A 14,719-nucleotide genomic window follows, 5' to 3' on the forward strand; every position below is an offset into this window, starting at 1 on the left:
ATCCTTGTCTGCCTCTGCACTGATGAGAAGGGAGTTCCCCAGCCTGTAGGTACGGTGCTGGTTCTTCCTCCCCAGGTGCATCACCTTGCATTTGTCAGTGTTGAAACCCATCCTGTTCTCATCCACCCACCCTTGTAACCTGTCTAGGTCCGATTGCAGCCTATTCCTCCCGTCTAGCGTGCCCACATCCCTCCCATATCGTAGTGTCATCAGCAAATTTGAACAGGGTGCTTTTTACCCCCTCACCCAAGTCGCTGATGAAGATATTGAACAGTGCGGGCCGAGGACCCAGCCCTGCAGAACCCCACCACCCACATCCCTCCAGGTCGAAAATGACCCATCCACCACCACTGTCTGTGTGCGGCCCTCAGCCAGTTAGTGACCCATTTGACTGTGTAAGTGTTGACACCGGAGTCTCATGGTTTTTTATTTTTTTCCTATTGTATCTGAATAAGATATATTGTAGTGCCCATTGAGTTCAGTCTTCCTCAGCATTGACTCTTTCAGGTCATGGTAAGCCATGCGTTTTGACTTCCTCTTCACTCCCACAGCTGAGCTTCACCACTTCCCCTTTTCCAATGATTCCTGTTTCTTCACCAACCTTAAATGCCTGGTAAACATCACCAATGGGGCCCCAAACAGTTTACCCACAGTCGCTCTATCACTCCCTGTCTCAGCCTGTCACATATATGATTAATGTGGCCTTGCCCTCCATGAGATGAAGTTGGACCAGCTTGCCCTGTGCCTCATCTTTATATACATTTTTGGAGTATCCCTAAGATGCATGACAAGAACACCTGGTTCCAGTAATGAGTGGGGTGCTAATTAGCACATGAATTCTTTGTGGGGGGTATCTGGAGTACACACACACGTGCTGAGCTCTGAGGTCACTGTAGCTTGACACACTGTTGGTTTGGATGGGGCTCAGCCCAGTGAGCTATATGGTAAATCATGAGTCTTTGCATATTTTGCACTACAAATAAGTAGGTGCCAGTGCTGCTCAAAAGTATGTTAATGAAGTGTCTGTGCTAAAACTAACAGCAGTTTCAAAAAAAGGTAACATGAATTCTGGATGAACTAAGTGCATAGGTACTATATGCAAATTGCTACAGCCAAGTCACATTTCAAGGTTATTATTTTCACATTTGCTCCTGATTTCCACGTGCTCAGGGAGAGCAAGGTTTGGCAGTAAGGAGAGGAAGAACGGGGTTGCCAGGAAAAAAAGTTGGGGGAGGCAGAGAACAAAAGAACTCCCTGACCCCCAAGATCTATTTTCCCTGCTGTAGCAGCAAAAGGGGGATGAATTCAAGGCGAGCCTTCAATTATTATAACCTATACCTAGAAAATTATAACAAATTAAAAAATCCATGTGTAGAATTGGGGTCATCTTACAATTTAGGTTGTCTTCTATTCAAGTAAATACAGTATATGTTCAGCAGCTATTTTATCCATAGGGTGCAACCGACCCTGTTCAGAGCAGTGACTGGACCTGCTCTGGAATAGGTCAGGGTTGCATAACAATGGAGGCTGGTATCTAAAGAATCTCAGCCTCATTTGAAGAAGAAGTTAGAAAGTGAATAGGGCAGGGAATTTGAAGAAGAACAGATTATATCCTGATTAGACAGTTGAATGCTGTTCTGGAGACCTGGGTTCTATCTCTGCCTAATGTACAGTTCCTGTGTAATGCCAGGCAAGTTGTAGAAATTAGCATTTTCAGTATGTGTGTGTGTGTGTGTGTGTGTTCCTTATTTTCTGAGTGACTGTGCTAAGGCCCTGAAATGCAGAACTGCTGGGCTCTCATAACTAGCTGAAGTTTCCCTCTCAAATATTCCTGATCTCTGAGCAGGGAAAGAGGAGACCAGAGGTTCCCATCCCACTTCTTGTACTTGCTGTTTTAAGTTCCCATCAAATTCATTAGTCTGAATGTTAACTAAGGCTGTGACTCTCAAGATTAGAAGTCAAGATCCTTCTTCTCAGGTTGCCATTCTAGCTGAGGGCTGTTGCAAAGTCACTGGAAGTCTGTAATTCAGATCTGTATTATCTAAACCCTAAATTTCATCACTGTACCACACTGTTTCTCAATCACTAAAACTTCTTGTTTTCTTTCTGTCACCAGCATAAACTACAAGGGTGAGAGTCCAGGATTTCTGATTATCCATATTGTACTCATGACAAGTAAATTGTCACCTCCACTTTTGGGGGGGAGCCCTGTTTCCCAGACCCTGGGGCTTTGCAGTCCCAGTTCCTGCTCTATCCCAGCTGGGTGGCAAAGGGAAGCTAGAAAGGGCTGGAAACCAGACTTGGGGGCAGCTTCCCTGCCCCAATTCTTGGTTTTATGAGAGTTGCAGTTTCTGCCCCTGTCCCTACCACCCAGCTGGATGGCATTTAAAGCCAAGGGGCTGGGAACTGGGGCAGGGAGATGGTTGGGGGTGGGGATGAGTCTTCTCCTGGGCTGGTGGACTCCAGCCCTGGGCACTCCCCCACTTCCCAGACCTAGCCTTTTCCCCTCCAATACTCTCTAGGTTGAACTGGAGGAGTACATCAGGCAAGGGCTGTTCTCTGGTGTCAGGAACCCTCCCGGGGCTCCAAGAAGATTCCAACCACGAGAGAATGCCCCCCCACCTGTCCTGCTGATTCGTGGGATGGGGTGGGTCCCCATTGGGCTCCCTGAGAGGGGAAATGTAGAACTGATTGCAGATGGCAGTGCGCCTAGAATAACTGCCTAGCAACTCCTGAAGAACATTGTTAGCATAGTAAGTATGCATGTGGATGCTGTACTCAGGGGGAGAGAAGTAAAAATACCCTCTAATGGCTCACCTTGTTTTCCTTTTTGCTCTGAGGAAGTGGATAGGAACAAAAACAAAGAGTGGAAGCTGGTCTCTTTCAGTAGGAACTAGAAAAGAACCTCCTTGAAGCCCAGAGTGGTTGTTTAGCATGGACAAGTGATTTGAAAATGCACGTATTTAATTCCAGTCCATATGTGTAAAGCACCCAAGTAACAATTTTCTTTGTTGATTCTTTTATGGGCAACTTGGGTGGGGATCTTGTTATTAAGCACAGGACTAGTATTGTTTAGTTTGTTGTTACATATTAATGATCAGTAAAGCTCTTGGACTATGTTAAATTCCAGACAGGGTTCCCCTCCCCCCCTTCCCAGCTGGTTATCTAAAACCCACAAACCCATTAACTATTTTTTATACTAATAATAATAGTAAAAGGCAAAATGTAAATGTAATATTAAAAACAAATTTAAGTAAATTTATGCTCTGACTTGTGGAACTCATTATGACAGGATCTCTTAGAGATAACTAGTTCATTAAAAATAAAAGAAAGGTGTGTTTGTAGTCCAATGAGGCAAAGTGGTTAATGTCCAGCTCCTTCTGTACTGTAACTTTTAGTCATATTCTACTCATTTGTGCTTTTGATCTGAGTTCTCATGTCAAGATTTATTTTCTGTGGGACAATAACCCATCTGAAAGGGCTAAATAGGCATTTCAGCTTTGATGTAAATTGTTATAACCTGTGTAGATGAAAGGGGGCATCTTCAGTTATACTAGGTAGGAGAAACTTGGAGCTGAAGACTTGAAGACATTGGAACTGTGAAGACACTGTGAAGTAACGTGGTGGGAGATGAGACCTTACTAAACTGGGAGTTTAATCCATCTCTAAAGTATCAGGAGTAGGCCACTGCTGAAATCAGGAAAATAGATGAAATACTTTTTTTAAAAATCGATTTCTCTGTAGTCCCAGTTATTGCAAAGTAGAAGAAAAGATAATGCTACTGCTGTTATTAGGTCTTAGTTACTTTATTGAGTCAGCATATAGTTCAATATTCAGGGCAGTCAGATGCTGTTGTGATTTGCACTGAAAATGATTGTGGAAATAGTCTCAGAATGAGCGCCAAAATCGTCAAGCAGCATGCCTTGATTTTTTTTTTAGAAGTGTGTTCATCTCGTTTTGTCTTCCGGTTCAGTTTTCTATATCTAAATTTGAGCTGATCTTTGAGTCTAACACTCCTAGAGTGTGGGACAACCATGAACTTTTGGTAAGATTTATTATATAAGAGTGGTTTAACTAGCAAAGAGTTACTGTTTTATTATTATTATTATTATTTTTTTATGGTATGTCTAGTTTAGGGGTTTCCTCGTGTCCTTTGTGTACTCAGACATGTCAATTCATATAGAAAATATTCAAGAATTAAGCAGAGTGGAATGAAATATATCACGAAGTACTGTTCCAGTGTCTTCAAGTAATAGTTTTGAACCTGTACAAAGGTCTCTAGTTAGACCAAAACCCAAGTCTCTTTTAATACCATCAAGAACAGTCCAATTCACCATTGTATGACCATCAAAACTAGTTTCTCATAAATATGAATATTTTTTTATATATATATATATATAAAAAAAAAAATTTAGCATGATACTCTAATTTTATTAAAGCAAAAAGATGTACTGCAAAAGGACTGAGAGGCCATTTGAACAGTAAATAGAAGCTGAATTTTGGTCTTTGTTCAAGTGCTACAAAAATCACTTTCAAACAAAGCTCAAGCAGACACAAAGCTTGCAGTGTAACAATAACTTAGAATCATGTTTAAAATAAAGAGAATTTATTAGTAAAATTGCCATAAATAACTAGATAGAGAAATGAAAAATAAGCAAAGCAGCTCTGATGGCAAAATTTTATTTAGCCTGGAATGTAAATTGTGATAGTTTAAAATACTTATTTCAGGTAGCTCTCAACCCTTATTATGAAATAGATTGCATTGTTAAAAATTCTGATATTATCATCTTATCTTTAGTTTCTGTGCAGTGTGCTACTGGAGTAGAAAAGCACGTGCAGTGAAGCTGACTCTAAAGTACAATCCACTATTTGCTGACACAGCTAATAGAAATTGACAGGGTTTTGGCAGTTATTTGTTACTTGATCAGTGGTAGGTGATGCAAAGCATACAGAAGTACCATTCTATCTGTTTCAATCTTTGTTGGTCAAATATATGTACTAGTACAAAGGGTTTTTCTTCTACAGTGTAGTATAAAACTGTAGAATTGTTATGGTGCACTACAGTTTGTATGGAGAAAACAAATCATCTGAGCAGTAACCCAACACTTGTTTTCAGAGAAGTGTCTATTACTATTGAGGCAGTCTCGTTAAACTTCTGTTCAGGTCATTGCAGGTGATCCTTAGTAGGTGGTGTTAGCCAGAATTTAACTGGCAGGATGGACAGGCAGGGGAGAGAATGACACTTGCCATTCATACTTGTTATATTGTATAACTTGGTCATTAACTTTTTCATCTGTAGTTGTCCCTGTTAATATTTAGTACTAGTAATTGCTAATTGTTGACTCCAGAAAGTGCTGTTAATTACCCTAGTAACGTTATTACCCTTGTGCATGACTTCTAGTCTGCCATTCTGCATTAAAGGTGAATAGCGGGGGTATCATTCTTGTCTGGCTTTATAAGCCAGATCAGTGGTGTGGGGCTGATGTGTGGGCCTGATCAGGTCCATGGACCTTGTCCCCTCTCTTGTTCCCCTCCCCCAACATACTGTCTCTAGAGCCTGCTCCAGCTTGTCCAGGACCTGCACTATGTGTAGCATGCGTCCTGGAGCCTCTGGAAGGAGTGCCATGTGTGGCACAGTTCAGCCAGGTTTGTGTGGTGCAGATCCCAGATTGGCCAGAGCGAGTATTGGCCAGAGCAAGTGCTGTGCTGCACTGCATGTGGTGCCCATCTCAGCTGAACTGCACCACCTGTGCACCTGCGCAGGTCCTGGACTGGCTGGAGCTGGCACTGTGTGGTGCAGTTTCAGACCAGGTGCCACATGTGGCTTAGTCCAGCTGTGGTTATGTAGCATGGATCCCAGACCAGCTGACTTCACATGGTATCTCTCCCCAGCCCCCATAGTAATATGTACAAGGATGGTGTGGCATGTGATGTGCCTCGTATGGATTTGCTCAGACCTGGGGCAGCACGGAGGACTGGATGGCAGGGCTTTGCAGGGCCATATATTTGATACCCCTGGTGTATAGGTATGGCATGAAAGGAATTTGGAGGAAAGTGACCAGTTGGTAAGCAAAGTGCCATCTGTCTTGCTTTTTGGACCCTTGTGCCATGTATCTAAGCAGTGGTCTAGCCATAGAAATGAAAGTCATAAGAAATCCTCTCTTATGGGACTTGTGTATTTGGAGTACCAGCACCCCTGGAGAAATGTGTTTTCTCATGGCACGTTTCTTTCAGATGTGAAATTAGTTTGGGGCCCTCACTGCTGCTGCTTTTCAGGCAGGTACCTCTGGCTGCCAAGACATCTGGTGCCACCCGGAAAGGGGCTGGCATGTCCTGTGGGCAGTGAGGGGTGACAGGCAGAGTTGTGGGGAAGACCAGCCCTGCCTGATACCGCTAGCTTTCCCTCTTGCCCCTGCCTGACACCCCACACTGCCCATGGGGCCCATTGGCCCCTTCCTGGGTGGCCCCAGGCACTCTGCTGGCCACAGGAGCCTGCTGAAGGCAGAACTGGCGAGGGGCCCAATTCTGTTTCAGCAGAGCCTCCCTGCCTGCCCGCCCCACAGCAGCGAGTAACTCTTGAGCTGTGGGGAGGCCCGATCCTTCCCTCTGCTGCGGCAGTGGCCCTATGGGGCTGGGCTACCAATGGGCCGTGTGCTGCCTGAGCTTCCAGGGATCCAGTCCAGCTTCCCAGGAGCCCTCCAGCACACCGCCTCTGCCACAAGTCTGCCTGGGCTTCCAGCACCTCACACACGGAGGTGGGGTCAACTTACACTATGGATCTACCTTTTTTGTGCAGAAATATGGGGTCAACTTGTACACTGTATCAATCTATAAACCATAAAGTGTGGTACTCAGAATACGGTTTTCCATTTTTTTTTGTGCCCATGTTTCTCTTGGGGTTTTCAGTTACAAGACAAAGTTGTTAGAACATAGTATTACTACATTTTAGATCTTTAGATCACAACCAGTAGTTTTCCCTCATTAGTATTGGCACTGTCCTCCAGGGTGAAGAAGAACAAATAGTGCCTTGAAAATTCACATGCCTCTTTCAGTGTAGGTGCTAGGCAAGCAAGTTAAACGAATGTGTGTTGCTAGCATCTGCTGTACCAAGGCCCACTAGCTGCTTAATGAAAATGTTAAATGGCTGAAACTAAACATCTGTTGTTCAGGGGGAGAAATGTGGAAGGAATCTTCACATCCTGTCTCATCTCTGTCGGGTTTCATGAGGAAACAGTGTGCCCATTTAACAGAAAATGGGGAATAGAGGGGTAAGAGTTGTTTGAAAGCATTAAAAATGTTGACCATGCACACTAGACATGTAATTGCAGCCATCCTTTTGTATGTACACATTTGTTTTTTGGAGGGGCGGGGGGAAATTTGCAATATCGCCGTTCATGATTCATGTGTAAACTGCACCACTGGAATTGAGAGAAATGAATATAGAAAATGGAACATCTGGTGGGTCAGAGGTTTTGCCATATTCTACAGAGCGGCAGAGCTTACTTATGAGATGCATCCTACTTTCCTCTGTACGCAGAATGGAACCAAGATGTGTAGAACCCACCAGGCTTTTTGTAGCTTTGTACTTCATGCAAAGAATGTATGCGCAAGTCTAAATCTCTCCCTCCCCCCTTTTTTTCCTTCCTCCTATTCTTCGTGTCCTTCATTCAGCTGTGCTACACCACAGCAGCCATGCAGGCAAATTTTAACTGAGACATTACTATAAATGAAAACCAAAACACTGCATTGCTGTGGTTTTTCCCTTGCCAGAAAATAAGTAGCAGAGCTAAATTGAAGTACTACTGGTACAGGATATTTTGTAGCTATTCAGCTGCAGAATTTTACATAATAGATGGATTAGGGGAGCATGGAGGGAGGGAGGAGAGGGTATATTGTGCAGTGGTAGGCCTGCCTTGATAGAGGTTCTCAGGCAAACCTTGTTGTCCATCAGCATAGCGATCCTCATTAGTGGATGCTGAAGCTATTTATTTGCTGTTAGTGTTCATGAAATGAAAGTACGATTGACAGAGCTGATGAGAGGAAGCGGCCAAACAGGGCAATTTAGCTGATGTGCCTGACTGCTGTGTGAAATGTGACATGCTTGGCTGGTGATAGCAGCATATACAGATCACTCAAAACTGACTGGCGAGGACCAAGCATGTGAATCTAAATCAATGTTGTTTTCCCTCCACTGAAATTCAAATTGACATATTCTAAGAGTCTAATGTGACAGTCTGTTATCTAGAATTTTAGTTTTGAATTTTAGTCCTCCAGTAAAATGTTGTTATGGCTTGTAATCTGGGGCCCAGCATTGGGTTTAACACAGCTTTGTTGTTGCGGTCTGACCCCCAGGCATTTCAGGCATTTGTAGTAAGTTGACCTGTGTAGAAAATTCAGGCGCATTAAACTGAGCCGCCGCATACATCTGAAGATGTGCCCGTTGGGAGCAAATTTGCTTGATGCTTACCTGTGCATTAGATTAGACTAATGTGCAGTAAAGTTTCTTGCATAGATGCACTTGCATAGATTTAGCTGTTTGTGCATGGCCAATAAGCAGTTTATTTAGCTTTTTGTTAGTAGGTCTCTCTGTTGTCTTGGTTTTTATATATTTCAATCAAAATACTGGAGCACAAGTTCTTAAATAACAGAGGGAAACCTAGTTCCTAAGCTTTCTCCTGATAGCAGCAGTAATTTCCCCCAAAACAGTTTCTTGTGGAGGCTGTATATTTTACTGTGCTCTTATTCTGCAGGAGGATGATAACACTGTACCTTCTGCTCCTGAGCCTCCAAGTCTGCTTTTGCATGAGCGGGGAACAAGTTTTTGTTTTGATTCCAGGTGAGTTTATATCTCTTTATTGTACTGTTGTGCAGTGGAATAGATAATTTTATATTCCTGGGTTTATTCACTCAAAGGAATGCTGCTAAGTTGCCCAGAATTTTCTGGCAGCATTTGTGTTATGTTTATTTATCAGGGAATTATTTATTAGGGAAGGCTGTTACCATTCTGGCTCATTTCACTGAATGTGACAATATTATGGGAACATTAATGAAAAACTGCTTTTTTATTTCTTTTCTTTCCAACCTAATTGACCCTGAGTTTACAGCTTTTAAAAAGTGTTGTTTGCTAAGAGCAAGTATTTTTGAGTAGGGGAAGTGGTTTTCCATGAAACCGCTTGGCCATTAAGATGTTCAGTAGCTTTGTATTCCAGCATGATGTCAAAATGATTCAAGTTTTGTGATTTTGAAATGTCAGTGCAGAGCTATTTTAATATACTGAACATTTTGCTAATGGCAGGTTTAATCAGTTTTAAATTACCTGGACTTTTTAAGGCCTGACACAACTCTCATATAAATCAATGGCAACACCCCATTGATTTCAGTAGTATCAGATCTTTTATTTTTGCTTCTGTCACTTATATTAATGGTTAATTTTCTTCCTCCCCCCACCCAAGTTTTGATCTGCACAAGAAGTGTCCGCTCTGTGATGTGATGTTTCCACCTAACTATGACCAGAGCAAGTTTGAACAACATGTTGAAAGTCACTGGAAAGTGTGCCCCATGTGCAGCGAGCAGTTTCCTCCGGACTACAATCAGCAAGGCTTTGAGAGGCACGTGCAAACTCACTTTGATTCAAATGTGTTAAATTTTGATTAGAGGAGGCATTTGCGTTTTTCTTTTCTCAACTTAATTGCAAAAAAGACCTAGAGTGGGCAGTCCACCTATAGAACAGGAACATGCAGCTTTCATATAACTTAATGCAGATTTCTGCTTAAGTGCTAGTAATGCTCTACTGTGTAATTGGATCCCAGGCATATCTTTGGCTATCAACTGTTACTGGTTTAGACTCTCGATGTAACTTTTTAGAAGGAAAAAAAGCCTTATGTATCTGTATTTATTCCTGTTCAGTGAAATTTGTAAGGAGACAGGAATAACTTGGTTGTGATTTATCCATAGAAAAGTAGACCCAATTTCTTGTTGCTGTACTATTTTACAGCATGAACAGAGGTATCTCTTGACCATGGTAATTGGAGCATGATTAAACATTAAAGCATAGAGTATGTAATAAACAGATGTTTCACATAGTAATCTTGTGTATTATTTCTTTGGATATAGTTGATGCATAAAGTTATGTAACTTACCTAATGGAAATATAGTTTTCTAATCCATTTTTGAAATGTAGTTGCATGTCTTATGAGATTTACATGCTTGTAACAAAAAATAAATGGCAAATACTTTACTTTTACATATAAAAATATTTGTTTTAGGGGATAACCTTCAACTAAGTAATGTTATACTGTAAGACAGTATTTTTATTAATTGAAATAAATTGCTATGCTTACTTAGAAATAATTATATAAATATCACCACCAATCGGTTGCACTTGCATTCAGTAAAAAACCTTGTATTCTTTTTGTTTGGGTTTCTTACTTCTCCGTTTTAACTGTGCACATTATTTTACAGTAAGTACCAGCAGCACATATATCCAAACACTTCAATGAATTACTTAACAATGTATTATCTAAACCGAGAAAGTAATTTTTTTTTGGATAATAATTTGCTTTCTACCTGTTGTACAGTAGTCTTGTTGCATTAAAAGCGAAGTTGTTCCTGAAGTCTGGTTTTCCCTGTTTTATCATTCACTCAGGAAAACATGTGACTTGATTTAAAAAATGTTCTTGGTGTGAAAGATGACTTGACTGTTTGTCAAACACAAATGGTTGCTTATCTCCTTATCTTTTTGTCTGGATGAGATGCTTGAGGTATTAAGGTACTGAGTAATTTTTTCTGTAGTTCTTTTTTATTTACATAGATAATACAGTTTTTTCAAGGGTGACCAGCAACCACCATGTTATATATAAATAAAATAACCTTGGTTTAAATTTTAAGGCAACAGAATTTTAGGACCTAAAATTAACACCAGGAACAATGTGGTGGTTGCATACTCAGCCAAAGATTGCCCTAAAATTTAAACTAAGGTTTTATTTATATATATGTTGTCAATCATGTGCTCTATCTATCTATACAGAGATGTACATGATTGACAACATTCAACTATTTTAGTGCCTATTCAGCAGTATTTTGTTTGGTTCATCTTTCATCCTTACTAGTATATAAGACATATGCACAGAACATGTTTGAAAAGAGAAAAATAAAGACTTAAGAAGTCCCACTATGATGGCTGTAGAGGGCACCAAAGACAGAAAACAACCTCAAAACCAGTTTGTTTGGAAGCACAGGTCGATACTTGTTTTGCCAGAGTATTCTAGGAAGATTTACAGAGTAAATTCCCTAGAGCATGGGTGACAGAGTGGTTTGTATGTATTTATAAATATAAAACATATATTTGGTGCTCAGCTGGGCATCAAAACCACTGGAGTATTTAGGAGTTAAAAATGTTTTTCAATTACCCTTCTGTCCCTGAAGAAAAGAAGAATATCCAAGGCCACTAAATAAGGGCTAAATTAGATCAAAGGAGAATATGAAGGGTTCAGTTTTTAACTGATGAATCTTGAATCTCATGTGGTATATGAACAGGTTGGACACCATCACAGCTTTCTTATATAAAGAAAGGAGGTTGGCCCCGGGGGGACCCACACTAAGATGCCACATATTGTAGTGTTGATTTTTGCTAAGAACATCTTGTTTCATTCTACCTAACTGATACTTAAATGGGTTGCTGAATGCTCTGCTGCTTTTACCATTACAGGGAACTGAATAATGCATAAAAATAGCATTAGTGTATGTAAACCAAACTGATCAGTCTTAAAACCAAAGGCAAGTCATATTTGTTTTTCAGTCAGAGGCAGTTTATTTTAAATGTGATTTGATTTACATTTATAAGCAGCTTTCTTGACAGGAATTCATTAAGTTGCCTTCAGTTCTAAAACAAACCTCTGTCACTTTCGAACTTAATGTACTTTGTCCCCAACAAAACATATGAAAATATAATTTAAAGCACACTTTTCACAGACACAGTACAATACATTCACTATACACAGTATAACAAAATAGTCCCATCTTTACCTGTTTAATAATACTGTCACAATGAATAGGTAAATAGAAACTGGAATTTCATTTTGATAGTTGAAAGAAATTGACATGCAACAATGACATTTTATGACCGTTTAGCTGTTAAACTTGCTTATCCAACCTGTAGTTTCTTGCAGTAGGAGCTGAGACAATACTTGCTCTCCAGACTTATTGCCAAAACTATAGAAGAAATGGCCAAATGGGGCTTTTATGTACCAACCAACTGATTCTTATGTCTGCATCATCCTTTATACCTAATTGAAAGCATTGCATTGCACAACCGCTGTTGTCTGTTCAAGATTGAAATGGATGGAATATATGTAAAAGGGGAAACTGTTTACACTTTCAGAACTCCTACGTGAAGATTCAGCAGTTCTAAAAGGAAGTTCATTTATCTAGTTCAAAACATTTTGAAGGCCAGCAATCATCTTTTTTTTTAAATGGAGAGGCTGTTTCCCATTTGTCTGAAAATCCACACCAGGTCAAGGAAAAAGAGAAATGCATTTTAAATACATATTTTTTTCATGGGATATAAGCCTCAATTTGGGGGGAAGGGGTTGCATAAATAGACTATTGGTAAGCTAAATTGGTAATCTGAGAGCAGCACTTGTGAGAGAATGCTCAAAGCAGGATGATAAGGTAAGCAATAAATATTCAGTTATGGTCCAGACACTAAGTTATTTTGTGATGACTTGTTTTATGTCAGTCTTTGTCCACCTCCTGCAAGAAGCATTTCATCATCATAAAGGCTCATATGTTAATTTTCAGCAAATCGATTTGTAAAGCTAAACAGACATTTCCAATCAGAATGCAGTGACCTACAATAAGAGGCAAAAATATACAAAAAAAAATCTTAAAATACAATGAATGTGAAGGAGGTTCAATAGAAATTCCCTCAACGCAAATCATGTACCTCCTTAAAACATGCTTAGTAGGTTTTTAAAAAACTTTTATTTGCAACCACAGGCACATGCTAGTACAGTAGTTGCAAGAACTGGCAACACATAAAACATAAAATCTGTTGGCAATAGAGAACTACAAAGTGCTTTAAAACTTCATCTGAGATGAAGATATAATTTTCTCACACACACACAAATTTGCACTTAAGTATTTCCAAGCGTCTTTCTAACAGCATAATTCAGGGGAAAATATTTAGTTGGACTTGGAATCTTGGTCCTCAAAAGTCTGATGGGCATGAACTTAATATGACATCTTGTACAAAAAAAAAAAAAAAAGGAAAAGTAGTAGTAATTCCTAACACTAAAAAGTGATTGTTTACTAGTTCAAATGGCAAGATTTTTCAGCATTTCAAGAAGAAAAAAATTGCAAGATAATATAAAATACAGCAAGCACACCTTTTATGTATGTTATTTAAGTATGAAAATATTTTTAGCATATTATGTTAAACATTCTTATTTATATTTCCAATACCTAAAGACTTGCTACCCCACTGATAACTTCATTACATAAGGCATGTTAACCAGGTTGACAATGTTGGTATTGTTTTGGTTTTGTACATACGTTAACTGATGTGTTTGAAAGTCTTCAATCACATTACAATCTTGAAATGATGTCAGTGCCAAGCTTCCCTCCTCATACTCATATTTAACACTGCAGTACAACTAAATATGCAACACCCCCTATTTTTTAATTTTTTTTTTTGGAGAAAAATGTTCTGAAGAATCTATAGCTTTTTAGCACCTTATCTCAAAGTAATGAAAATGGGTATGATGATTACATGTGCAAATGTACAAAATCATTAACTCTACAAAGATACATCATTCCAAAATTACAGAAAAATTTAAAGCATGCATTTAATTTTTTAAAGGGTTGCTGAATGCTTCCCCTGAAAAAGGTGGCTGTTTTCAAAATCAGCAACTGCTGGTGAGGATTTCTTGGCACATTTGTGACCAGCATGTTATTGCTGCATCTTCCTGATAATCTCAGCAGACACTGGGGGATGGAAATTGATTGTGTGGTGCCGCAGGCCCTGAGCTGTCTTGTAACTCTTTCCACAACGACATTTGAATGGTTTGCGTACACGGATCTGTGTTCTGTGGCCATTCTTGGCATGGTACTTGATACCGTTCACGTTCTGTGAGAGAGAGTGAAATATTAGTTGTCAAATGGTCTAACAATGTTTTTGGCTTCCTGTTATAAAATAGAAATTGACTATTAAATTTTATGGGACAAAATTGAACAACTATTAGAAACTATCTTTAGGTGTTCACTGCAGTGCAAGTACTTCTCTTATTCATTCAAGATGTGAGTAAAGGCTGAGTCCTAGGAATAATTTTGTTCTATATACACAACAGCAGGTCCAACATAACCTTGGTAACTCTTTTCTATCATTAAATGTTGACATTTTCCAAAATACTATACAGTAGTATCAGAAATAATATTCTACATTTTCTGACAGTTTCAGTGTGATTTTTTTTTTTCTTTTTTCTGTGCTCCTGAAAATCATCTTAGATGCAACTCTCACATTAGCAAACGAAGGGCAGTAGGTTGACCACGAAGTGGCACTTGAGTATCCAACAACCTTCTTTCAGAAGGTTTAGGGTAGTTTCATAGATTTCATAGACATCAGGGCTGGAAGGGACCTCGGGAGATCATTGAGTCCAGCCCCCTGCCCAAAGGGCAGGAAGTCAGCTGGGGTCATAGGATCCCAGCAAGATAAGCATCCAAT

General features: G+C 39.9%; 2 protein-coding genes across 5 annotated transcripts in view; one reads left to right on the forward strand and one right to left on the reverse strand.

Moving 5' to 3' along the window:
* The window catches only part of TAX1BP1 (Tax1 binding protein 1), a 92,926-nt gene extending 82,313 nt beyond the window's left edge, over positions 1-10,613 (forward strand). For all 3 annotated transcript variants that reach the window (XM_019535308.1, XM_019535321.1, XM_019535312.1), the window contains 2 exons: positions 8,751-8,836; positions 9,453-10,613. In XM_019535308.1, coding sequence (XP_019390853.1) covers positions 8,751-8,836; positions 9,453-9,654 — 288 coding nt within the window. In that variant the 3' untranslated portion in view covers positions 9,655-10,613. The remainder of the gene's footprint in view (positions 1-8,750; positions 8,837-9,452) is intronic.
* A 1,172-nt stretch (positions 10,614-11,785) lies between these two features.
* JAZF1 (JAZF zinc finger 1) overlaps positions 11,786-14,719 on the reverse strand; it is a 159,308-nt gene continuing 156,374 nt past the window's right edge. For both annotated transcript variants that reach the window (XM_019535334.1, XM_019535344.1), the window contains exon 4: positions 11,786-14,125. In XM_019535334.1, the coding sequence (XP_019390879.1) occupies positions 13,949-14,125 (177 nt within the window). In that variant the 3' untranslated portion in view covers positions 11,786-13,948. The remainder of the gene's footprint in view (positions 14,126-14,719) is intronic.

Source organism: Crocodylus porosus, unplaced genomic scaffold (genome assembly GCF_001723895.1).
Source record: "Crocodylus porosus isolate Cpor-Errol unplaced genomic scaffold, CroPor_comp1, whole genome shotgun sequence".
In the NCBI taxonomy this organism is placed as follows: Eukaryota; Metazoa; Chordata; order Crocodylia; family Crocodylidae; genus Crocodylus; species Crocodylus porosus.